This window comes from Malania oleifera, chromosome 10 (genome assembly GCF_029873635.1).
Source record: "Malania oleifera isolate guangnan ecotype guangnan chromosome 10, ASM2987363v1, whole genome shotgun sequence".
NCBI classification, from domain to species: Eukaryota; Viridiplantae; Streptophyta; class Magnoliopsida; order Santalales; family Ximeniaceae; genus Malania; species Malania oleifera.
In genome coordinates, this window is record NC_080426.1 from 35374662 (window position 1) to 35401306 (window position 26645).

The 26645-nt window shown below is 35.3% G+C and overlaps 1 protein-coding gene across 1 annotated transcript; it reads left to right on the forward strand.

The window, feature by feature from the left end:
• Positions 1-17659: 17659 nt before the first annotated feature.
• On the forward strand, positions 17660-26537 carry LOC131165231 (dnaJ protein homolog 2-like). Its single transcript, XM_058122817.1, has 8 exons — positions 17660-17790; positions 19921-20089; positions 20407-20572; positions 20706-20847; positions 24972-25105; positions 25194-25336; positions 25718-25916; positions 25990-26537. The coding sequence occupies exons 2-8, from the start codon at positions 19940-19942 to the stop codon at positions 26313-26315; spliced, it is 1260 nt and encodes a 419-aa protein (XP_057978800.1). The 5' UTR covers positions 17660-17790; positions 19921-19939; the 3' UTR covers positions 26316-26537.
• The last annotated feature ends 108 nt before the right edge of the window (positions 26538-26645 follow it).

The window sequence follows — 26645 nt, forward strand, 5'->3', positions numbered from 1 at the left end:
AACCAGGTTTTGATAACATATAGCATATAATCAAACTGTGATACATGGATATTTCTTACTATTAATTTCCAAATCAATATCGTCATATCATTTTGCATATATACATTATGAAAATCATCGGCCCGTACGCTGACATTTCATACTTTTACCATAGCTCGGCCCGTACGCCGGCAAAACATATATATAAAATTCTCGATCCGTACGCCGATTTTCATTATAAAAATCCATATCTTTATTATATTCCCAGAAAACAGTAATTCATCATAAATTCTACTCACGCCACACAAAATGGGTATTATGTATATTCAGAACATATCATCATTTTCAGCAGTATTTCCCAACATAATACATATATATATTTATTTATTTATAAATATATATTTTCTAGAATCATATGCTATAAGATTATACTTATTTTTCATAAAACATCTAGTTTAGTTTATCCCCTTACCCGATTCCTGAAAAAGCCCCTGAAACAGCTAATCCTGCACCCGTAGGGTTCCCCATTCAACACCTTGAAGACAATATTTCCTAAAATTAAACTTCAGTATTTCTATGCATAATACGCTTTCTACAACTACAGGGAAAGCCAAATATCGAGTAAAAGCCTTACCCTGAGTTTTGGATGAATTTCAAATTCGTCCCACGGACGATCCACTCCAGAAAATATGTAGAGAACTTCTCTAAGAGTGTCGTGGTGGCTTCGAATCATCGATCTAGCGACAAATGGGCCCAGAAATTAAGAGATAAGGGTGGAGGGACAAAGGGAGGAGAGAGAGAGAGAGAGAGAGAGAGAGTTTGGGCGTCGAATTTTAGCTTAAAAATGAAGTTTGGCCTATTTATACACTGGCCTTCGTCGACAAGCCACGTCACTTCATCGACGAGGTCAATAGGGAATTCGTCGACGAACTCTTCACTCGTCGACAAAATTCAGAGAGGCCCAAAACATCCTCTTGGTATTTTCTTGTCGACGAAATGCTCCCTCGTCGACGGGCCCCTCATGCTCTCTCGTCGACGACCCCCCTGAATTCGTCAACGAGGTTCTGATTTCCTTTTCCCTTTTCCCCCTTATTTATTATTTAAATATTATAATTTCTGTGGGTCACTATAGGGTGATCCAACCATCACCTCAATAATAATACTAAACAGCGGAAACAAAATATGTATATAACCCCAACTACAATACTAGAGTACTAACATCATCGAATACATCAGTATCTCTCGCCAAACCTAGACTTTAATACAATACCAGGAGTCCCAAAATATCACTATACACATACCATATCTCACCAAAACTTACCTTGAATACTAAGATAACGAGATCTCCTCTACCTCAGAGCTCTCTCTACTTGTCTGTCTTGATTTCCTAAAATGTTTAAATTCTGAGTGAGACACCTCTCAATAAGACGAAATAAATTATTGACAATGTGTGACAACATGAGTTTTGTTATATCATAACACATTCATTTAAATAATTATATCAATTGAGAAAAACATAAAGATTTGTACTTATAATCATATATATATATATATATAAACATAGTTTCACAAGCTTTCAAATCGTTTCTCATATTCATAAGTCAACATGTTCATAAGTTTTCATTTTAAAAATCATATATCAACAGCTTTTCATAAGCTTTCATTTCTCATAATCATATTCTAGCTCATGAGCATCCACTAGCATATAGCACCACGCATTTGTAGCTCATGGTTGTTCATTTTATCATTTCATTTCTCATATCCATATTTTAGCCCATGAGTATCCACCAGCATATAGCACAACGCGCCTATAACTCATGGCATACAATCATTGTGTCTGTAATGAGAAACCATCCTAAGGATATTCATGATACATCATCACGTATTCACCCCACATCGTCACGTATTCACCCCACATGACCGAATTTATTTCCCTTACCTTATTGAGAAAATTTCTACGAAAATCCTAAAACCCAAGCCCGCAGCGTTTCGAAGCTCAAAACCTTGAAATCACATTTCCCCAATTCAATCAACTCAACTCCAGAATTACAATTATTTTAACATTTCCTAGGCCCACACACTCCTAATAACTAATTAAACTTTAAAAATAATTAACTGATATAATTTCATTATCTTTATCCTAGCCATGGAGTGGTGCTTAGGAAACCCAAATTAAAAATCAGTTCTTATTAAAATGACGAGAATCGAAGCTAGGACCCTGTGGTGGTGTCCGATCGTCAATTTGACTTAAGATTTGAGAAAAAAATTGAGGGAAGAGAGAGAGAGAGAGAGAGAGAGTTTACCTTATTTCAGGAGTGGTGCCTCTGACGCCCTAATCATGAATCCACTCCGGTTAAAATGTTGGTGGCCGAGAATGGAACCCAGTGGTATTTTCTGTTCTTCAATCGGCCGAGAATTAGAGAAGGAATGGAAGAGAGAGAAAGTGAGAGCATGATGAGAGAGGGAAGAGAGAGAGAGAGAGAGAGAGAGCCACCTGAGAGAGTGTAGCGCCCCGACCCGACTCGTGGGCCTAGGATGCTACTTTAGTGACGTATGTGTAATAACCTAGATAATTATTGAAATTAAATAATAAATAAAAGAGAGGGAAAAATAATTTTAAAGGGGGGTCGCAGCAAGGCCTCGTCAACGAATGCTCCATGTTTGTCGATGAAAAGTCTTCTTGGGCTCGTTGACGTGGACGCGTGTCTTGTCAATGAGAAGTTACCAAGAGGGCGTTTTCAGGGCCTAAATCTTGTCGACGAGAAGTAGGCGTTCTTCGATGAGACTACAACTTGGATTCGTCGACGAGGTTGACGTGGCTTGTCAACGAGGTGACGTGGCTCATCAACGAGGCCACGTGGACAACATTTTATATATAGCCTTAAAATGAATTTTTGACGGGAAATTCATTTTATAACTCTCCTCTCTCTCTCTCTCTCTCTCTAAAACGGTTTCTCTAACTTCTCTCTAAGATTTTGGCTCCATCTCTCCCCAGTTCGACGATTAGAAGCTACCACGATGATCCTGGGGAGATTCTCTACAACCTAACTAGAGCGGAAATTCGATTTGAGTAGTTTGGAAACCATCCTAAAATTTGGGTAAGTCAATTTTTAAGTATTTTCAGTATTACCAGTATTATTTGGGGCCAAATTTTGTATACTATGAGAATATACTTGTGATGACCCAAAATATATATATATATATATATATATAATTAAAGTACAATAATAATAAAATAATAAAAATGGTCATTAAGTTAATATCAATACAGAAGTGTTTTTCTGTAGGATCCTTGATTCCATGTTTGATGCTTAAGAAAGACCTTGTCTAAGCGAGTGCTCAGAGACCATTGCGACTCAGTCGCTCCCTGGAAGTCGGCCTGGTCAAAATGGAATTTCATAGGATAAACAGGATAGACACTGTTTATACACGTAAATAAGTATATATACATAAAATAGTATTTTGATAGACTTAATTTGTAGAAATATATAATAAGATGAAAATAATATAGGTATCATATGTGGGGCCCTCAAGACTATGTGGGGTCCACATGAGTCCCGAAGCCACAAGACACTGTTTATATACGTAAATAAGTACATAAAATAATGTTTTGACTGATATAATTTGTAGAAATATTTGATAAAATAATAATAATATAGGTATCCTATGCGGGGCCACAAGACTGTGTGGGGCCCACATGAGTCCCGAAGCCGTATGGAGGTTTACACGAGTCTCAAAGCTATGTAGGATCCATTCGGGTCTCGAAGTTGTGTGGGGCCCACATGAGTTTTCAAAATTCAAATTTAGTTCTTGTTTAAAAATAAATAAATACTAAAAATGGTTCAAAATTAATAACAATGATAATAATAATGATAATAATGATTAAGAAAAATAATAAAATAATTAATTAACTAATTGATTAATTAATTAGGTAAGTGATTAATTAAAAATTTATTTAATGGGAATGGTGGCAAGCACTCCCACATGACCTCCATTCCCATCCCATACTCAACCCATACCTTACCCATCCCTTGCTAATTCTTTAATTTTTAAAAATTATAATTTCACCTATCTCCCCACACTTTTATAAATTTCAATTCTTCCCCAAAATTTTCCTATAAATAGGGAGCTCTCAACTTTCATTTTTCACAACAATTTTCCAAGGAAGAGAAAAATTAGTGAGTGAAAGAAATTGTGGTGGAGAGAGAATTTTTGAGTAAGTTCTCAATCACCCACTCTTTCCGATCTCATTTCTTAGAGATAGTTACGGTGTTCGTAAGGAAGAAAGTAAGTAAATTTTGATTATGTTAGTTTTTTTTTTATTTAAAATTCATACCCGAATTTATTTTATAAGTAAATTTCAATTATGTTATAGTTCCACAAAATTTCCATAAGTTTATTTTTACGCATATTTAATTATACTAGTTCTATCTTTAATATACTTGCATATATTTTTGGGTTAATAAATGTTCTACTCCCCTCGGGTAAATTTTCAGCATTTCTTTCTATTCAAAAATAAAATTATATATATTTTTAATACAAAAATTGTGTGGCATGAGTTTATTTCTACGTTACATTTTTTATGAAAATATGAGTAAAGATGAGATTTTCACGATATTATTTTAAATTGCATAAATTATAATAAGATGATTTTAAAACCCCTTATGACAACTAAAGTTCAAAGTTACAGATGCTCGGTACCGCAGCTTAAAGTTTATACGGATTAGAGTGCATCCACACTATTTACAGAGTGGTTATTTATGTTAGTGGATTTCTCCTGAGTGCACACCTGGTTCCGGACCAGGACTTAATAAGGAAAATCTCACTTAAAGTTTACATACATTGATTTAGTTTGGTAGGCCAGCCAGCTAAGTCCAGTCTTCGGACCGCACAACCCAGTCATGGGAGTAAACATGACTTACGGCAAATAGGCCTAAGGGGGGTGGTTTTTATAATATATGTTTATACGTATTTAATTACGTGTACAAAGTTACTAATGATTTGAAGGAAAAGTGTAAGTTTACGTGAAAAGGATCATTTTGGTGCTTAAATGACAATCTAAGGAAAACGTATAAGGAAAAGTATATGTACGTTTATCATTAAATGTTTATACAGTTTTAAAGTTAAAAGTTTAATTTAACAGTTATAGTATATAATTATAAAATTTTACTGTTGTAATTGATGACAAAAGTTTTATACAGAAATTTTTAAATTTATATTTATTCTAAAAGAAATTTTGAAGTTATAGTATTAAATATTGTTTTACGAAATTTTTTAAAAAAGCTCATTTTGACCACACACTAATAATAATTTTATTTACTTACTGAGCGTCGTCTCACTCCAATCATATTTTTATTTCAGATAACTTTGAAGAGCATGTTGGAAATCAGGCTTAGCAAGCATGCGGGTGGGGATAGAAAAATAAAGATTTGCTTAAAAATATTAGTATGATGTCAGATATTTATGCTTGTGTAATTTTTCTTCTTTTGAAATAAATGATTGTAATATGGATAATTAGTACTTTGGTTTAATAAAAATTGAGTTTATTTGCTTCCGCTGTAAATCAGTAGTAAAAAGTTAATATCCCAGATCCCTCGGGGTCGGGGTGTTACAATACTAGTGTTTTATGGAATAAATTTGAGGTGTCATATTTTTCAGGAATAGGGTGTTTTGGGCCCCTATAATCATGGGTTGAAGACCCCAACAAGTATATGTTTGGGAGCCACGTAAATTATAGTTCAAGAAATTATAAATAGACAATTTCAGGAAATATGAGTGTACTGATTTACTAGAGAATTTGTATTTGTAAATGTAGGTTTTTGGGGTTAGTATACCGAGGGTGCGAGAGTTGAGTGGAGGCCAGCCTCCCAGTCATATAGGTAAGAGAAATATGCTATGCTAGGAATTTTAGAAAGTTTACCAAAAAATTATGTATATATCAGTATTATTATTCAGTTTTCCAGAATATTATTATTATATCAGGAGATGCAAATTTTAGAGCATGGGATTTAATTACTCAATTGTGTGGCATGAGTTTATTACAATTTAGTATAGTATTTATACAGTTTTACAAATATCATGTTTTACAGTTTATTAGCAGAAAATATTGATATGCAGTTTTCAGAAAATATGATTTATAGTATTATTTAGAATGCCATGACTTCAGAACCATAACACTCAGTTATTCAGTTATCCAGTCAGAAACTCAGATTATGCAAATCAGTTTAAAGATGTTATGGTTATTTCAAAATCATGGTAAAAACAATAAGACAATTATATATATTAGTACTAAATAGAATCAGACCCTGAGGAAATATTCAGTCAGATTCAGACAGCAGAGCACGGTGCCATTGCTATTTTAGATCAGAGTGCAACCACATATCTCAGATAGTGTGTGGATTCGGTCTATTGTGCTAGGAGAGATTGCAGTCTCCCTAGAGAGTTGGGTTGAGGTGGCTGGTTTGACGAGGTAGAGTAGTATCGTGCTTGGAGAGATTGTAGTGGGCCAGATTGTTGATTGGTAGAGTTTTAGATTGACTTACCTGGTAGGCCAACCAGAGTTAAGTCCCGCCTACAAGCCGCACAACCCTGTCATGAGGGGTTAAATCATGACATTCAGTTCCCAAGGTATTATCATAGTTGTTTCTATATATACAGATTTATAGTGCAGCAGGAGTTTTATTATAATACTAGAATTATGTGCAACTAGAAAACTCAGATATACATTTGTATTTTAAATTATAATAAATGTAATCTGTACGGTATACTAGACTCACATTTTCTCAGTTTCAGTATTGTATCAGTAAATTAATTGTGTAACTTATGGGCCTCACACTAATGATAGCATATTTCCTCTTACTGAGCGTTGTCTCATTCCAGTGACTTAACATTTTTTAGGTGATCCAGTTAGGCGAGTAGATCAGGCTCACGGGTAGAGAAGTTCTTGCGCTGCCCTTTTGGAAGGGTGAGTGTTTCCTAGATGTTGGTTTATTTGAGGTAGATCCCAAGGTTTTGATTGATGTCATTGGGAATTTATGATGTACATTTTGGAACTTTTTAGATTTCTGGTATTGTAAATACAGTTTACAGTATTATGTTTATCGCTGCTTAGAAATGTAATATGATCAGAGTTTCCTCAGTGCTCCCTTGGGGCCTAAGATGTTTTTAGCAGATGATACAGAGTGATTTGCTATATATTTTATATATTAAGAAAAAAAAATGGCATGAAAAATCAGGTTGTTACAATATGAGTACCTGATACCATCATATCATACACGATATGTAGCGGAATAAATGAAACAATCTCAACACACTATTACCAAAGTCTAAATCAACATATATATCAAGGTTCTGTCCATACACATATTACATCTCAAAAATGAGTTCACATACTCGGTCTATATGACCAGCGATACAAGCCCGAAAGCATACTATAATAACTACTCACACCTGAGTTCTTGACGACACTCACAAAAAGTAACTAAACTAGTCTCCACCCCCTAGATCCCGCTAAACTCAATCTCTGGGATTCCCTAAAAAGATACATTGTACAACGGGGTAAGACACCTCTCAATAAGGAAGATTAAGTTAATGACAGTGTGTGGCAACATGCTTTTTAGTGTATACTAGAATCATGCCTCTCTCTTTTACTGAACATAGTATGTATACTCATTTCTCATAACATAAATCAATACTGGAAAACAATTACATCATTACATAAATATACAGATATGCATAAAAGATACACCCTGAAACTACTCGCCATGTATAAACCGCCGTGGTCAGGGTTGAGTAATCCGAAGGTTGGACTAAAACCTGGTGGATCAACCTAAGCCAAGTCAACTCCCTGCTATATACGTCAGCGGGCTTCCGCAAGCTCGCTTACAGGTCCGATTGCATCTCGGTCAATCGGCTAGGACCACCTAACACCACACGCTCGTAGATGTGGGCACACATGGTCAAATGGTGAAACTCTCTCTAGCAACAGTACACTAGGTTCACAGGTTTTCTAAAGCATATCGTGCAATTTAAGTAAATAAAAGTGTACTTTAAAACCCATTTCATAAAACCCGGTCACTCGTCGTTTAACACCACTTGGGTCTTTGCCCTCTCATAAAGTACAAATTTCGGGCCTCGACCCCTCTGTTACCACTCGGCTGTTTAATACAAACTCCAACCTCAAAATAAACTCTATTATTTATAAAACCTGGCCTCGGTCATTTAATAAAAACTCGACCTCAGCCCTTTCATAAGTTCCTGCATTTCTTAAAACAATTCCAGTATTTTCACAAACAATTCAGTATTACACAAACATATCCATCCTAGTATTTCCATCATTCTAAAACTCATATTCACATGCCACACAATTTTTCATATTTAAAACATAGCTCGTAAGTAACCACGGAAAATACTGAATAAATGGTTTGTAGGATCAAACTGAACTTTCCACCGTTCATTTCTACTCAAAATATCATATCGTATATCCTAAGTTTAAAAACAAGCTTTTTTAACGGTTGGTTTTCAGAAAAACAACTGAAAACATAAACATACTCACACCATAAACATTTCCACCAATCAAAAATGATAAAGCATTGCATTAAACATAATCCCCTTACCTGATTTCGAAACAGAAACCGATACGCTCAAAAATCAAATCTCGACCTTTATCACCAAACCAAAAATCTAATTCGCTAAAACTATAGATCCTAGCTCCCTGATCCTCACAGTAACTTTCGATCGTCGAAACAAGCAACGAACGACAAAGAACTATAGAGAGAGAGAGTGTGAACTAGTCGGTTTTAGAGAGAGAGAGAGAGCTTTTAGGATTTCTTAACCCTTAAGTAATGAAAAATTATATTTATAGGCCTTTTGACTCGGTCAAACTCGTCAACGATTTGGTCCCTTGTCGATGAACCATATAAGGTTGCTTGTCACCGAACCTCCTCCCTCGTCGACGAACCCCAAGCCTGATATTTTCTCTGTCGGTCGGGATCTCTTCGTCGATAAGACTCTAAATTTCAGCAACAAAGCGCTGAATTGCCTTCATTGACGTGAACATTGGCTTCATCGATGAAGCCTGCAAAAATCTCCCTTTTATCCTTTTTCTTATTTATGAGTTCGGGTCTCTACAGAGAGGCTTTGTGAAAAGATTTCAATTCTCTACAGAGAGGCTTTGTGAAAAGATTTCAATTGAAATCTTTGAAATCTCCTGAAGCTTAATGCTTCAAGAGTAAGTAATGTATATAATATATATATATATATATATATATATATTATAATATTATTTTATATTATATATTAAATTAATAATAATGATTTATTTATTTATTTAATAGTTTATTTTTTTTTAGGATCATTCCACTAATCTTGTATAACTTATTATTGAGGTCGTTACATTCTCCCCTACTTATAGAAATTTCATCCTCGAAATTTGTTAAATATAATCCTACTCTTATCATAATCTCCTCTAGGAATCACTGAAATGTTTTTCCAGCTCTAGAAAAAATCGGCGGCCACCCACATAACGGCTCCGTCCCAAATTTATTAATAACCCTCACTTGTGGCGGAGGAATACCGTGGTTACAATAGGGTCATGGGAGATTACAATCAATCCTATAAAAGAAAACTCTCCTAAAACCATTTATAACCTAATCCAAAAACACTAACTACTCTACACTATACAAGTCAATATATATACACTGTCATTTACTTTTACTTTTTTAGTCTTAATTCTGGGCCCCACCAAACAAGTGTGGATATCCTTGATGCATTTTCTTCTCTAATTCCCATGAAGCTTCTTCTACTGCATAATTACACCACAACACTTTACTAGTGGGATCTTTTTAATACATAGTTCCTATTCCTTTTGATCTAGAATCTGCACTGGCACTTCTTCATATGATAGGGTATCCTTAAACTCCAATGCCTCATAATTGATTACATGTGAGGGTTTGGGGACGTACTTCCTCAACATAGACATGTGAAATACGTCGTAAATTCTGGACAGCACTGGTGGTAACGCTAACCTATAGGCAACTAGGCCCACTCTTTCCAATATTTCAAATGGTCCAATAAACATAGGGCTCAACTTACCTTTCTTCCCAAATCTCATAATCCCCTTCATCGGTGCAACTTTAAAAAACACATGGTCCCTTACATCAAACTCCAACTCTCAACGACGGTTGTTAGCATAACTTTTCTGGCGACTTTGGGCCGTCTTGATCTTGTCTTGGATAAGTCTAATCTTTTTTGAAGTCTATTGAACTAGCTCTAGTCACAAGACTTGCTTTTCGCCAATTTCATCCCAATATAATGGATATCGACACCTCCGACCATACAACGCTTCATGTGGTGTCATCCCAATTGTAACGCCCCGACCCTTTATACGACCCCAAAGTGCTACTACACCTGTATCTGATAAACATACATATACAACCAGCCCTAAGAGGGACATACAGGTGTTTCATACTGATTTGTATTCTCATGCATAACGGAAAACATAAACATTCATACAAAATCTAATAGACATACCAAAGTTTCTAACTGTATCCATACATACATACAATCGTACTTAAAACATAACATGTTTTTACAATCCCCAAAAAGACATTATGAATTAAGTCTATTACATATACAAAAAACTTACGTAAACTACACAAAATACAACGCTTCAAGTCCCTCTAGCAACTAAGACCGATGTCCTGCAGGGCCTAAAACAAAGGTTGTATGTTGGGGTGAGACACTTCTCAGTGAGGTGGAAGATATTACATCAATGTGTGACAAGATATGATTAAACCAGTAGAAAGTAGTTACATACTTAAAGCATCCTCAATCCTGTAATATAAGAGATATATATAGATATAATTCTGACAATAGATAGTTTAGCGTCGTAATGAGCGAGAGTTCCCGAGGTTAGGGTAGGGTACAGGCCCATACACTGTACTCTACCCGGTACTCAAACCTGTGATTTTGCCCATTTTAGTTTTTAAATCATGTATATGCATATTTAGAATATCGTCCAGCTTAGAAACAATCATAACTAATGCCAAAACTACCCCTTGGTGTGGGTTGTGTGATCATAAACCCTAAACCAGCCCTACCTTGCGCAAGCACTGTCAGGCATTATACATATTATAGTCTAACTAAATCTAATCCACTTGGTCCATTAATCCACCAGTGGCCACACCCATCCAGCCGACTATCTTTGTACCCACATTGAAAAACAGATGTGTGGTTGCACTGTACCTGAATTATAGCAATGGTACTGCGCTTAAGCTTTTTAAGGTTTCATATAACATTGAGTTTTTTTAAGGCTCCCATAGTAACAAGTTGCGGTCCCAATATCATATATACAATTTACAATAAGACAATTTAACTTGTTTCCAATTCATAAATCACCTGTACAGTTCCAGTATTTTCACAAACTTATTCATTCATACTGTGGTATCAATTGACACACACACACACACTCTCGATTTAACCCTTTTTCACATATAGAGCTCGGTATCTAACCGACACCTGTTTTCCACATTTTCTAAGAATAATTTGGAACTTCAGTTCCCATAATTTACATATCAGTTCATCACACTCCATTTCATATCATATGTCACACTCATTTGATCAAAATATGCTATATATAGTATAAGACTCGAAAATATCATTTAAACAAAAAAAATAAGAGTTTCAAGCATCTCATACGTTAAGTTTAATACAAATAAAGTAGTTTTGGAAAGTTTGGAGATCATATGCCAAAACTTGACTTTTTACCAAAACCGTAATATCGTAAAACCGACATTTTTAACCGGTGATATTTTGCAAATAAGCAGTCATATTGTACATATAAACATAAGCTAAATTTTTAATGATTTAGTTTTCCAAAAAATACTGATGTAAATAAATCCTCTTACCTTTCCCCAAACACTAAAACACAAACTATACGGCTCCAAAACAACGAACCGAGTTCCTAAAACCTAAAAACCAAAGAACAATACTTCAACACAATCCTATTTACTACAGATTTACCGAACCAAAAACGAACTTAAACGCTTACCTCGATTTCGGGATAAAACCCAAAAATCCTCAAGATGAAGATCTAATCCGCTACAAACATGGAGGTTTTCCCCTTAATCTACGTAGTAACGTCGGATCATTGATTTGGGTAACAGACAACTCGAGATCCTAGAGAGAGAGAGAGAGAGAGAGAGAGAGAGTTTTGAGTTTCTTAACCATGAAGCAATGAATAAGATATTTACAATTTAGTTGACCCAACCAGATTCTTCGACGAAGTGGAGCACTCATCGACGAGCAGAAGAAGGGTGTTTGTTGACGACAGAGTTGGCATCATTGATGAGCCTAAGATTAAAAAAGTTTAGAAATTTTTTGGTATCCCCTTGTCAACAATCCTTTGAACCTCGCCGACGAGCCACGGAAGAGACTTTGTCGACGAGAGAAGGAGCCTCGTCGACGATCCCTGATGTTTTCACCTTTTCTAAATTCCTTCCCCTTTTCTTATTTGTTTAATCCACATTTCTCGGGTCGAGTTCTTACACCAATGTTGGTTTGGTAGCTGTTATTATAAGCAAATTCAACTAAAGGCAAAAACTGTATCCAACTATTCCCAAAGTCCAGTACACATGCTCACAGCATATCTTCCAGTATTTGGATAGTCCTCTCTATATGTCCATTTGTCTGAGGATGAAATGATGTACTGAACGTCAACTGAGAACCCATGACTCCTTGCAAACTCCTCCAAAACTGAGATGTGAACCGTGAGTTTCGGTCTGATACTATGGACACTGGCACACCATGCAGTCTAACTATCTTCTGTATGTATAACTCGGCCAGTCTACTCATGGAGTAGTTAACTCTAATGGGAAGAAAGTATGCAGTCTTCGTCAATCGGTCAACGACTACTCAGATGACGTCCTGTCCATGTAATGCTGGCGGTAATCCTGTAACAAAATCTATCAAAATATGCTCTCACTTCCATTCAGGGATGTCAAGTGGCTGCAATGATCCAGCCAGTCTCCGATGCTCAGCTTTCACCTACTAGCATGTCAAACATTGCTTTACAAATTCAGTAATTTCTCTCTTCATATTACTCCACCAAAAAGACTCCCGAAGATCCCTATACATCTTAGTACTTCCAGGGTGCACTGTATAGAAGGATCGGTGCGCTTGCTCTAGGATAATTCTCTTAATCTCAGCATCAGTAGGTACACACAACTTGGTATGGAACCTCAAAGCTCCATCATCTGAGATATTGAAATTTGCTCTTTGACCATTATGCACTTTATCCATAATTTTCATTAATTCCACGTCTTTCATCTGAGTAACTTTAATTATTTCCTATAAGGTGGGTTGAAGTACCAGATTAGCAATGAGGGCCTACTGATTTCCCTCTACCAACTCTACAAAAAGCCTTTCTAAATCCATCTGGATCGAATGTTGAGTCACCCTTGCTGATACTAATGAACCCACTGATTTTCGACTCAAAACATCAGTTACCACATTAGCTTTTCCTGGGTGGTAATTGGTGGTGCAATCATAATCTTTAATCAGCTCTAACCACCTCGTTTGCCTCATATTTAATTCCTTCTATGTGAAAAAGTACTTCAGGCTTTTATGATCGGACACCTACCTCCATACAAATAATGTCTCCAAATTTTCAGCACATAAACCACTGCTGCTAACTTCAAATCATAGGTAGGGTAATTCTTTTCATATTCTTTGAGCTACTATGAAGCATATGCTACAACTATCCCCCACTGTGTCAGAACACACCTGAGCCCTTTGTGTGACGCATCACTGTAAATTACAAAACCTTCTTACCCCCCGAAAGAATCGTTAGAACAGGTGCAGTGATGAGTCGCTGCTTTAATTCTTGGAAGCTCTGTTCACACTTAACTGTCTATTCTAACCTTGTATTCTTCTTGGTCAATCTAGTCAAAGGGCTCGATAGTTTAAAGAACCCTTATACAAATCGGCGATAGTATCCTGCCAGTCCCAAGAAACTCCTAACCTCATACACATTTTTCGATCTTTCCTAGTGCACTACTGTCTCAATCTTGCTCGGATCCATTGAAATGCCACCCCTAGATATCACGTGTCTAAGGAAGGTAACTTGCTTCAACTAGAACTCACACTTCTTGAATTTTGCATAGAACCTTCTTTCTCTCAGCACCTGTAAAACCATCCTCAAATTTTTTTCGTGCTCCTCGAGGCTCTTTGAATATACCAGAATATCATCAATAAAAACCACAACAAATTGATCTAGGTATTGATGGAAGACCCTGTTCATCAGGTCTATGAATACGACATGAGCATTTTTCAGTCCAAACTGTATAATTAGAAACTCATAATGGTCATACTGAGTTCTGATTGCTATTTTCGGAACATCCTCTACCTTGACTTTCATCTGATGGTACTCAAACCATAAATCAATCTTGGAGAAAGTCTGTGTACCCTGAAACTGGTCAAACAAATCATCAATGCGAGGAAGCGGGTATTTATTCTTGATAGTTATTTTATTTATCTCTCTGTAGTCAATACACTTTCTCATTGACCCATCATTCTTTTTCACAAACAATACCAAAACTCCCCAAGGTGACACGTTGGGCCTGATCAACCCCTTGTCTAACAATTCCTGTAATTGTTCTTTCAATTTTTTAAATTCTGATGGTGCCATTCTGTACGGAGCTTTAGAAATCGATGCTGTTCCTGGAGACAAGTTAATAGCAAACTCTACCTCACGATCAGGAGGCAGTCCCCGCAAATCCTCCAGAAACACATCAGGAAATTCCTTCACTATCGAGATATCCTCCAACTTCAATTCCCCTTTCGAACCTTCTTTTACATAAGCCAAGTATCTTGACATCCCTCCAATAGCAACCTCCTCGCTTGAATGACTGATAATATCTGTGTTGTGGTGCACACACACGACCCCACAAATCTGTACTCTTGCTCTCTTGGGGGTCTGAATATTACCCCTCTCTGATAGCAGTCAATGCTAGCATAGTTGACAGTTAGCCAGTCTATCCCTAGAATTATCTCAAAACTATGCATATCTAAGACTACCAAATTATCTGGCAGGGATCTCCCCTGTATACTAATTGGACAGTCTCAAAATACCTTCCTACACAACACTACAGTCATGGTCGGTGTAGTCATTGATAAACTGACATCTAAGGACTGAGTTGCTATATCACACATTTTGATAAACTCCTAGGCTATGTAGGAGTGAGTCACCCCTAACAACCTCCTCACGCAAGCTTCAACGAGGTCTCAGTGCTGATAAACTGAACCAGCTACATAAGAAGATAAAGAGGGAAGAGCCCCACTCCCAGCCACAGCCAGCACTCCCTGTAGCCCAGCAAGCCTCATGGCCACACTTAATTATCCTCATCCTTATCGACAACCAACCCATGGCCAGCTTCTCACAGAGTCATAGCAGGTTCGATCACCCCTTGCTCTGGTCGCCCATCTTAACTGCCCAGCCATGAGCCACCTTTTGTTTTCTTAGTTACACACACAAACACATTGTTTAAACACACACGCACACACGGCAACCCCTCTTCCATCTCAGTTTTAACACGCACTTTTACACACACTATTACACACACTTTTACGCGTACTGAAACACACACAGTCACACACACAGTAGCTCACACGCACACACACAGCCCACTCATGCATCCTTTTTATTTTATTTTACTTTTAATCCTTATTTATGTTTTTCTAAGTTCCCGTTTGTGTACTGTGATATTTTATTTCTTTTCTCTTTATTATTGTTATATTATTAGGGTGTTGATGTTTATTATTGTGTTTATTTATATTATTTATTATCTTTAGTTTATTATTTAGTTTATTTATTATTATGTTTATATTTGGTTTCTTATGTTATGTCTATAATGCTAGGGTGTTTTTATTATGTCGATGTTTATGATTGTGTTTAGTTTATTATTTATTATTATTTTTATATTTATATTTGTTCTAATATGTTATTATCATGTTTATATTATTATGGTGTTTTTACTATGTTGATGTTTATTGTTGTGTTCATTTTTATTACTTATTCGTCTATTGTATATTTATTATTGTTGACATTGTTATATGTTTGAGATCGGTTGTGGAATATTATTGTTTAAATTTTTGTTTTGTTATTGTCATGTATCTATTGTCATTGTGTTTTAATGTTTTCTAGGGTTCTTCATTATTTAGGTTTTCTTATTGTGATCATATTATTTCAAAAAATTAGAAAAAACAAAAAATCAGAAAAAAATGTTTTTGAACGAAGACTATTTCTGGTGTCTTTCTTCCCGATACACTCACTCTCACACGTTACACGGAGGGCACCGCGTGTTGACTTGTTGGCCTTGACTAGGCCTAAATCTAGTTGACCCCCTTTGACCGGTTCATCCTAGAGCCGATTTGGGTCCTTTGAACCAGTATGAAACTGGTTTATCCTTTTATGTTATTTTATATTTAACAATTTTAGGAAAAAATCACAAAAAGTCAGAAAAAAGATTTTTAATTTCACTTTTCATTGTTTTTGCCTTAATTCCCTTTTTGTTATTTAATTACTTTGAGAAAAATATTGAAAAATCACAAAAAATCAAAAGTTCCCAAAATGTTTTTGCACTTGAAAAAAATCAACAAAATTCAAAAAAGGTCTTAGGAAAACCATAAAAATATTTTTGAGGTCTCGAGATTTGCTTCATCCCGAAGGAGTCCAAAAACCTTCCGGAATATTATTTTCATACCTAAACAAATCTTACAAATTTCAAAAATCCTAAGAGCATATTTTGTACCCTATTTTCTCAATTTTCCAATCTCGATGATTTCAAAAGGAGGCATGAACTTTTTGTAGTGCGATATGCTCCGGTTTTGAGGGAATGCCTATATAGTATTTTCATTATTTTTTTTTTCGATTTTTGGAAAGGAGTAATTTCAAAGGCTTTTTATGTTTAGTTTAAGGGATAATTTTCGATTTATTTGGTACTGTTCGTAAGAACGGGAGTGTAGGGGGTGTTAATACCTTCTCCTCGCGTAACCGTACTCTTGATCTCGACTTTGACAATGCATACCAATTTTACCTTTAATTGGGTAGTAATCGAGTGTTCTAACCATACTTCAAAAGGTTAATGTCGACTCCATCACACCTTACTTTTTCAAGAAAATATTTTTTTTTATTTTTAAATTCATCCCATTTTTCCTAATTCACAGTTGCACCCATGCGTGTTTGGTGAGTCCGGGATGTCGGGACAACGATAGTAACGAAGAATAAAATACATGGTGTTGACATGAGCAATCATTGCTAAAATTTTTAACGTAGAAAATAAATTAATGAGAAATCAACATTTTAAATCTTTATTATATAAAGATAACTTGCATTGACAAAAAAACCAAATAATTTATCCATCTTATTGCTTTAAAATCTATTATATTGAAAACAATAAGTTATATGTCATTTTCATTTGCATTTGTGCAAGTTAAAGAAGTTTAATAGTGAATGTTATTTTAATTTCTTAAGCAAGTTTTTTTTAAGAAAAATTATTATTCGAGTTTTCCTATAAATATAAATGACGTTTGAATTTTTTTTTTAAATTTTTTAAAATATATTTAGTGGGCACGTGCATTGCACGTATTCCAATACTAGTCTTGCAAGGCTCCTATATAACGAGACCGTCATGGTTACGGAACAAACCCTCTGCGAATCGCGAGGAGAGTGAGAGACGAACCAAACTCTCTCTTTATTATCTCTCCTCTCCCTCTCTTTCGCCCTTTACCTCTCCCATTTTTTCCATAATCTCTGTAAGTTCCTCTGTTTCTGCGATTTTGAATAAGATTTACTGCGATTAGGTCTAGATTGCTCGATTTGTGTTTTCTTGGTGTTGTTTTGATCCGTCAGGTTTGGATCCTTTTGCTTTGTTACTTGATTGAATGGTCAGCTGCTGTGCTTCTGATGTGCCCGGAGGTTTCGGCTTTTTGCGTCTTGTTTTGATGTTATGTTGTTGGTTTTTTAGGGGTAATTGAGACGATTTGTGACTTCTAGGGTTTGAGAGCTCTAGAAAGATTGACTATGCTTTTTTTTTTTTTAAGCCAATTTTGATTCCTTTGAAGTTGAATTTTTCCTTTTCTTTTTAGGGTTTGAATGAAGCGGTTAGAGTTTCTTTGGATTTGAATTGGTTTTGGTATTAGCAATTTTGTTCGGCTGTGAAATTTGTGTTGCAGTATGTGTGAAACTACGAGTTTTGTTTCATTTAGGTTTTATGACTGTTTGTGTGTTTCAAATACATATATTTAGGTTCCAATCACAGATTCACATTCTTGTTTAGGAAAAGGATGCATGAAAAGTATTGATGAATAACTTATTGGTACCTGTATTTCTTAGATGGGGGGCTGTGCATTTTGGACAACTTGTGTGGTCGAAGAGGCTATTGCTCATACTGTAAAAAGATATTAGTGTATCATTTATAAAAAGGTTTTGCATGGCAAAAAATTAGTTTGTTACTGTGAATAAGTTGGGTTGGACAATTAGCTAATTTGTGCAACTTTGGCATGTGTTATTTATTTGTTTGGAGAAGGGGCATGTGTTTAATAGGCGTCCTTGATAGGGTGGCAAGGTTAGATTTCTCTCATAGGCTGAAACGGAGTTTTTGTGGTTGAATGAATTTGAAGTGCTGCTGTAAGCGTGAAATTCAACATTAATCGGAATTGGGACTACTCTGGGACGCCTGAGACATCACCCTAGTTGGATATTAATGGGAACATTCAATGTCTGATGGATTGTCCTTGATATTTTCTTTAAACTTTTTATTTTACTAGTTAAACAATTTTAATTGTTGGTTAATGATTCTTTAGTGGGATGTATGTAATTTAGATGGTCAAAACAATTAGTGTTTCTGATGGAATGTTTTTATCTTTTTGATTTATTTTCTGTATAGGTAATTTTTTTTGGTTCATGGTTCTTCAATGGATGTTTATGAAATTTGGATGGCAACAAAATTCTATTTCCTCTGCCTACCTTAGTCCAATAATACAATGAACGTGTTTTGTAGATATGTAGCTATCAGTGGGGGCTCTGATAGAGGATTTGATAAAAGTCCTTCCTTGTAATTTTTTGTGCACATATGATACAGTTTCTTGTGGACAAAGTTGTGAGCATCCCTATAACCTTGGGCCATGGATGTATAATAATATGCTTTGAAATTATTAAATATATATTGTGGGTTTATGGGACGAAATAGAAGAAGCTAAGCTTCTGCTTACTGCTGCTTCGTTCTAATTAATTTTTAAGCAAGATTTTTAATAGAAGGTTGTATCGTCTGGGGATGGGTGGTTTTGATAATGACATTACAATAACTAAATATGTATTTTAACATCTGGTGTTGGTTGTATGGCTTTTCTGGACGTTTCACTATATTAGCAAGTCGGTAAGCTTTGGGAAGAGATGAAGTTTCAAGGTTCGGTGCTTTAGGTTGTTGTATAATTTAGTGGATCTGGCTTTGAAGTGAATAGCTGGGTAAATTTTTTATTTTTATTTTTTATTTTTTATTTTGAATTCTTTGAACTGAAGGGGAACACATACAAGTCATGGCACGCTAACAGTTAAGAAACTATTTGCGCAATTCCTGGAATTGAATTTTTACAGTTCAGCTTTAATGCATGAAATGTGTTTGATTATTGAGATTTCTCATAGATGTTGCATTCCATGTAGTCTAACTCACTTGAAGTATGATTAGTCCTTTAAAAACTAAGATTATGCAGATTTGAAGTTCCTTTGTGCTTATGATGACTGTTCTCCTTTCAACAACTGCTATTATGATTTTTTTTTCCGCTCTTTACATTTATTCAATGCACTATTTTATCTTCTTATTTATTCCATAATGACCTTTCTAGAATTACCAAAATGCGGAGTTTGATTTGTGATTTTTCTACCAGTGCATAAGCTGATTTAACCATGTTTGGGCGTGCTCCAAAGAAAAGTGATAACACCAAGTATTATGATACTCTTGGTGTTTCAAAGAATGCAAATCAAGAGGAACTCAAGAAGGCATATAGAAAAGCTGCCATAAAGAATCATCCTGACAAAGGTGGAGATCCTGAGAAGGTGTGATTCTGAGACATTCCCAATTCTCTCCTTTCTTGACAGCTGGCTCCTTTTTAAAATTCCATCCGTACAAATATGTGTTTGTTTTCCTGCTTTTTTAGGAATTTTTTAAGTGTTATTTCTGAAAATTTGTGTTGGGTAATTGATATGCAATAGTTCTCACAATAATAATAAGTTATAAATTCTTAATACAAACTAAATGGCACAAAAAATTCCTGTGCAAAGTAGGTTTTAAAAAAAATAAAATAAGTCTGAGGGTTTCTGCTGTAATTAATTCATTCTTTTCTCAACACTCCATATGTTGGTATTCTGAACAGTTCAAGGAACTGGCACAAGCTTATGAAGTTCTTAGTGATCCAGAGAAAAGAGAAATTTATGATCAATATGGCGAAGATGCTCTTAAAGAGGGAATGGGAGGAGGTAGTGCCTCTCATGATCCATTTGGTATCTTTGAATCCTTTTTCGGTGGAGGAGTCTTTGGTGGTAAGTTACTGCTCATGGAAATTTTCTTTGTTTTTGTTTTTGTTTTTGCTTTTTGTGTTTGGCTATTGTCTAGGTTACTCTTAATGAAAAATTCTATGATGTTTATTATTTACAAGTATTTGTAATGATATAGGTGGTGGCAGTTCAAGAGGAAAACGGCAGAAACAGGGTGATGATGTAGTGCATTCTTTGAAAGTTTCTCTGGAAGACTTGTACAATGGCACATCAAAAAAACTCTCTCTTTCTAGGAATGTTCTATGCCCAAAATGTAAAGGGTATGCATTTTATCTCAGGCCATCGATTTATTTAGGTAGGGGGAAGGGGTGTTGGTTGCCTGGAAATGGAATAGTTTGTACCTATGAGTTGGGTAATTCAAGGAACCGAAGTTAAATTACCGTGTGATTTCTATTTATGTTGCTAGGTGCAATCAAGGGATAAAAATAAACTTTGCTATTATTAAAAAAATATCACTTATTAAAAATTACAATTTCTTGATTTTAATATTTTTGCACATAATATTTGATAATAAAATTTTGCTAGGCAATATATATAGACATGCACACCTGTGTTTGGGTGTGCTAAAAATTATAAACATTTAATTTGATTAAAATATACAGTTCTTATATTTTTACAAGCATATATTATAATATAGTAAGTTATTATATTATATAATAATATTGGTATAAGTTCATACTTTTTAACATCATAATATATTATAGAATGAAAGTACATTCCCATAAAAAGATAACAAGAGAAGGATGAACTACTTAAATTTCCCCCATCCATTGATTTGGTTCCCTTCCTTCATGATTCCTGTTCCTCCACTGAAAGGAACTTTGTTTTGGTCAAAAGGAATGCCTCATGGGCGTCATTTTGATTCATAACATGCACCAACACTTGAAATCTGAATGAAGAAGTCAAGTTCCAGTCCTCTCATCCCAAGTCCATGCGAAAAACACCCTGTTAGATTATTTCTGATGGTTTGCTTATGGGTCTTTGATTTTTATGATTGCATTTTTCTGTCACTCCTTGTTCCGAAATATGACGTCCTAATCCCCCCCTCCAAAAAAATAAAAAAACCCTCTGTTCAATTGGCTAACCTTGTTTATTAAAGCCTAGTATGTTGTGTACAAAAACAGTGTCATGCATGCCTGATCTATGATGTCCACAACACTCCCGCCTAAGATTATATCTGATTTCATTATTGAATATAAAATGTTTTTGGTGTATATCTGGCATTAGTTATATGGCTTACAACCTTAGCTAAGCAAGTATTTGTTTTTCAATTTATTTTTTTCTGGTTGGGTTGTTAAATTTTTAAGTGGGTTCCCCTTGGTAGAAGTTGTGACAAACGTTGCGTGTTCTTCAATGCATAAACATGATGCTTTGCTGCACCATTTACAAGCCTAAAACACATCAGACTCTTTAAAATTTGTGTTGTGTAAAATTTTGTTGCTTGGCACGCACATTTTATCACATTGCTGCCTCCAACTGAATAGTTTCTCAGTCCATTCCTCCAATCTTTTCCTTGAGTTTTTTAAGCCACTGGGGTGCTGCAAGTTGTGGAATGTTGATCTTTTCTTGGAATGTTCCCACATGTTGAAGCCGAGAAGGAAAAACATAATTACCATCTCTGTTGTGACTTGGTGAAACCTAAAAAAAGGTATTGAAGTTAAAATTTGTTGGCATCTGGTGAAACATGGTCCTTAGCAGATGGTTTCAAATGAAAGCAAGCGATGGTACAGGACTGGATCTCAGAAGTTTTTAGAAGAAGTACGCTTGAATCTTTTTTTAGAATGGAAAACTTCTGTTTTTCATCACATCAAAGCACATCAAAATTTTGCAGTGACCATAAAAAATTGTGCATTTCAACTGTAGCTTTTAAATTGACCTTAATGATTCATAACAGCTGGCATGTAATCATATGACCACCTGGTGTACCATTTGAGGCAATCATATCAGCTACTCTGTGATTAATATTCACAATGACTATTACATGTATAAATATCTATTGTGTTCAACTGGTCATAATTAATTTTTTACTCTGGTATTATTTTCATTTCTGTCAATTTTTTCTGATACAGTACATATGCTTCATGGCCCTTGGCTTCTGACTTTAATATGACCTTTTCAGTAGATTTTGAATCTCTTCCAACTGGCACTAAATCTTATGTGACAGGAGTTTGATGTAGGTCTAATACATTCATATTGACAATTGTACGGTGTATAAATTTAATTTAATAACTAGGTCTAGTCTACATTGACTTATCTCATGCTTAAGAAGGTCACAATGCCAGTTTACCGGCTTCATATTGGTCTTTGAGCATCATGTGCTTATGTCTTTCTCATGCAATGTTGATCTAGCATGGCTCTGGCTTGTGTTTCGACCTAATAATATTATGGGAACTCTCGGGATTAGATAAGTTTTGGATTTAGATATGGTTTGCTTAAGAGAAGTTCAGGGCAATGTGTTAAGTGTCTCATGTTTCTACCATTATTTTTAACTTCAACTTTACCAGAGTAAATGTATGTATTGCGTAGCAGCACCAAGTCTGGGTAACTGAAGCATTTTAATTGAAAATTTCATGTACTTGTTTTGTCTATTTGATGTGTAAAATTAATTTATCTTTAAAAAATAAAAGTAACTCCTTTTTAGTTTCAAGAGCAATTGATTTAAATATTGCAACCTGGCAAACATTGAATTGCCAGTTATATGTCCATTTACTCAGAAATATGGTAACATTGCTTTGGATATCTTTAAAAATTAATAGCTCTGCTCTCAGAATATATATAATTGAAAGAGCATTTTGGAATAGATTTGTATCCATAGTTAGAATTGTACCATTCTTGATTTGAATCATACGATTGTTATCCAGAAAGGCATAAATCGAATTGAATCACATGGCCGAATTGCAGAAGGCAGTGAATTGAGGTGAATCATATGATTAACCAGTTGATGAATCAAATTGAATTATTTGAATTGTAGGATTCGGATGCAACTCTAAAACCCAACTAAAAGATTTTAAAGCTATTTTATTTGTCAATGGTGGGCGAAGTCTGTTGGTCCTCATATTTGACCTCTTATTTCTGCCATTAGATAAGATTAAAAGAAAGCTAGAGTTGGAGAAGAAAACCTGTCTTGAGAGGACTACCAAAGTCTAATTAGGTGGATGAGCTTTTGGTTGGCACATTGCCCTATCCACTCCTCTGGCTCTAAAGATATGATTTTCATTAGTTTTTATATTTTAGTAAGTTTTGCTTAGGTTTTTTATATACTTTCTCTTCTTGTTTTAGTTATTCAAGCAAGCCCATGCGTTAAAAATGACTTTTTTTTTAATTAAACACCATAAAGTTCAATTTTTTATTTTATTTTTCATTGATTTTGTTCCCTTAAAAACCATGAAGTTCAATTTTCATTTAGTTTTTCTTGATTCCTCTCCTTATTTTTACTTAAAGAAAGCATACACATGAATTTTTTATTGTTAAAAATGTAAACTTACACCATAATCATTAAGTTCAATTTTTTAAAATTTCTGTTGGTCCTTATCTTACTTTTTAGTGTATCTTGAACTCTTAGGCTTAGTGCTTTAGTTTTGAAGTCACATAACAAGTGTTAATAGTTTCATAACTAGCTAAGCTTGTTACTTGATAGAGGTGGAATGTCAGATCATGGTATATCTTTGCGTATATGACTAGTTTCCTTTTATATCAATATATGTCAGAGTTAAATGGATCACGGTAGGATTTAAACCTACAAAACTTGCTTCAAAGGCAAGCGGCATTCCACTTATCAACATGGGTGATTCATATTTATTAAAATTTCAATATATTTTACTATTTTACTTCTTGTACATATGTGCAAGTCATTTGGCATCAATTTTTCAAATTTTGCACCGAATCTTATGATTCAATTTGATTCAATTCTCGATTCATGAAATTGTGATTTAGATTCACGATTTGAATCTCAATTTGAAAACTATGTTTGTATCCTTTCAAGCTAATAAGCATTGTAATAACACAAGTTTATCTGTACTTAAGAATACTAGTGATGCAGACTTTAAAATTTCTAATTATATTAATGTCTTTGTATGCACTAACAGCCATGTAACAATGTAACATGGATGCTTTCATTTATCGTTCTTTCCCTGATATTCAATTGCATTCAACTATAGGTTGGTCTGTCATGCTTCATATTTATAAGCTGATTCAGTCTTGATTCTGTCTGCCTGTTTGTTTATTTTAATCCTAATCTTTCAATATTTTTAATCTGTTCATGCCCAAGGGGCTAACTTGGTAGCTGAATCCATCTAACTGATCCTAAGGTCTATTGATCTTTCTTTAATGGGGTATAATATGCATTTTTAATTTGAGTTCTAATTTTTAGTCTAAACTATTTCAGAAAGGGTTCAAAGAGTGGGGCATCTGGGAGATGCTATGGATGCCATGGCACAGGAATGAAGATCTCCACAAGGCAGATTGGACCGGGCATGATTCAACAGATGCAACATGTCTGTCCTGAATGCAGAGGCTCAGGTTCTTAATTTATTACCATGTATGTTCCCTTATTGTATTTGGTTTAATTTTGTTTACATATTTATGTATGCTTCTCATATCGATGCAGGTGAAGTCATCAGTGAGAGAGACAGATGCCCGCAGTGCAAAGGAAACAAGGTTACTCAGGAAAAGAAGGTGCTTGAAGTGCACGTTGATAAAGGGATGCAGCATGGTCAGAAGGTTGTATTTGAGGGACAAGCTGATGAAGCTGTAAGTATTGGAACACTTGATTATGACATTGGGCATCTATTGGTTCTCCTTGTAGCATACAAAAAATGTTATTTGCCTTGTTTGAAACCATTTTGATTATTTCTTTCAGTGGGGTCCATTGAACTTGTTCAGCAAATTTATGCACTCTTGAATTGTTTAATGTTATTAATGGGACAAAATCAAGGTGGAGAATGTGTTTGGCAATTAAGATTTTGGTTTTTTGAGTAACTCGAACATGCAAATTTCTACCTAGGTGCCAGAATAATATCTTTCTGGAATAAAACTGTTGAAACTATTGGGTATTTTGTGTTGCTGTTGTAAAACATGGTGTCCTTTCTGGCATTGGCATTACTGAATAGATTTTGTTAATGTGATTTGCAGCCTGATACAATCACGGGAGATATTGTGTTTGTGTTACAACTGAAGGACCATCCCAAGTTTAAGCGGAAGTTTGATGATCTCTACATAGAGCACAGCCTCAGCTTAACAGAAGCTCTCTGTGGGTTTCAGTTTGCCCTAACTCATCTCGATGGCAGGCAGCTTCTTATCAAGTCAAATCCTGGCGAGATAATCAAGCCTGGTATGTGATACTATCATTTTCCTAGATGGATTAGTATTTTTTATTTTTACATCATATTTTTTCTCATTTGCAGGCCAATACAAGGCAATTAATGACGAGGGGATGCCTCACCACCAGAGGCCCTTCATGAAGGGCCGATTATTCATCCATTTTAATGTGGATTTCCCAGACTCTGGAGTTCTCTCACCTGATCAATGCCAGGTATTGGAGAAAGTTCTACCCCCTCGAACAAGTAAGCACTTGACTGACATGGAGTTAGATGAGTGTGAGGAGACTACCTTGCATGATGTCAACTTTGAGGAAGAGATGAGGCGTAAACAGCAGCAACAGCATCAGCAGGAGGCTTATGAAGAAGATGATGAGCCGACTATGCCTCGGGTGCAGTGTGCCCAGCAATAGAGCAAAGGTCAATTCTCCTATATTCCAGGAAATGCCATCCTGTAAGGCAGTCCTACATAATATTCGTTAGTCATACCTTGCTATACTTTACCATAACGTAAGCTTACTGCCCTCTAGCGACTCCATTTCTTCCTGTCTTTTGTGTTCTTTCATTAGTTGTACTTAAGATCTAGTATCATATTTGAAGCATATGATCGAGTGTGGATGTGGTTTGTTGGTTAATGTTGGTTTAAGATGTTGTAGGAATTGGGTTTTGTGTGAAGTGAATTTTCTTAGTTCATATTCACATTAACAAGTATACCTCCTGTGGCAACAATTGCCCTTGGGTCT

What these genes read in the sequence shown, in the direction of transcription:
- LOC131165231 (XM_058122817.1), top strand. Translation starts at nt 19,940, where the DNA reads ATGTTTGGGCGTGCTCCAAAGAAAAGTGATAACACCAAGTATTATGAT. An exon ending in AAGGTGGAGATCCTGAGAAG is followed by an intron (nt 20,090 to 20,406) that starts GTGTGATTCTGA and finishes TATTCTGAACAG; the next exon opens with TTCAAGGAACTGGCACAAGC. An exon ending in TCCTGAATGCAGAGGCTCAG is followed by an intron (nt 25,106 to 25,193) that starts GTTCTTAATTTA and finishes ATATCGATGCAG; the next exon opens with GTGAAGTCATCAGTGAGAGA.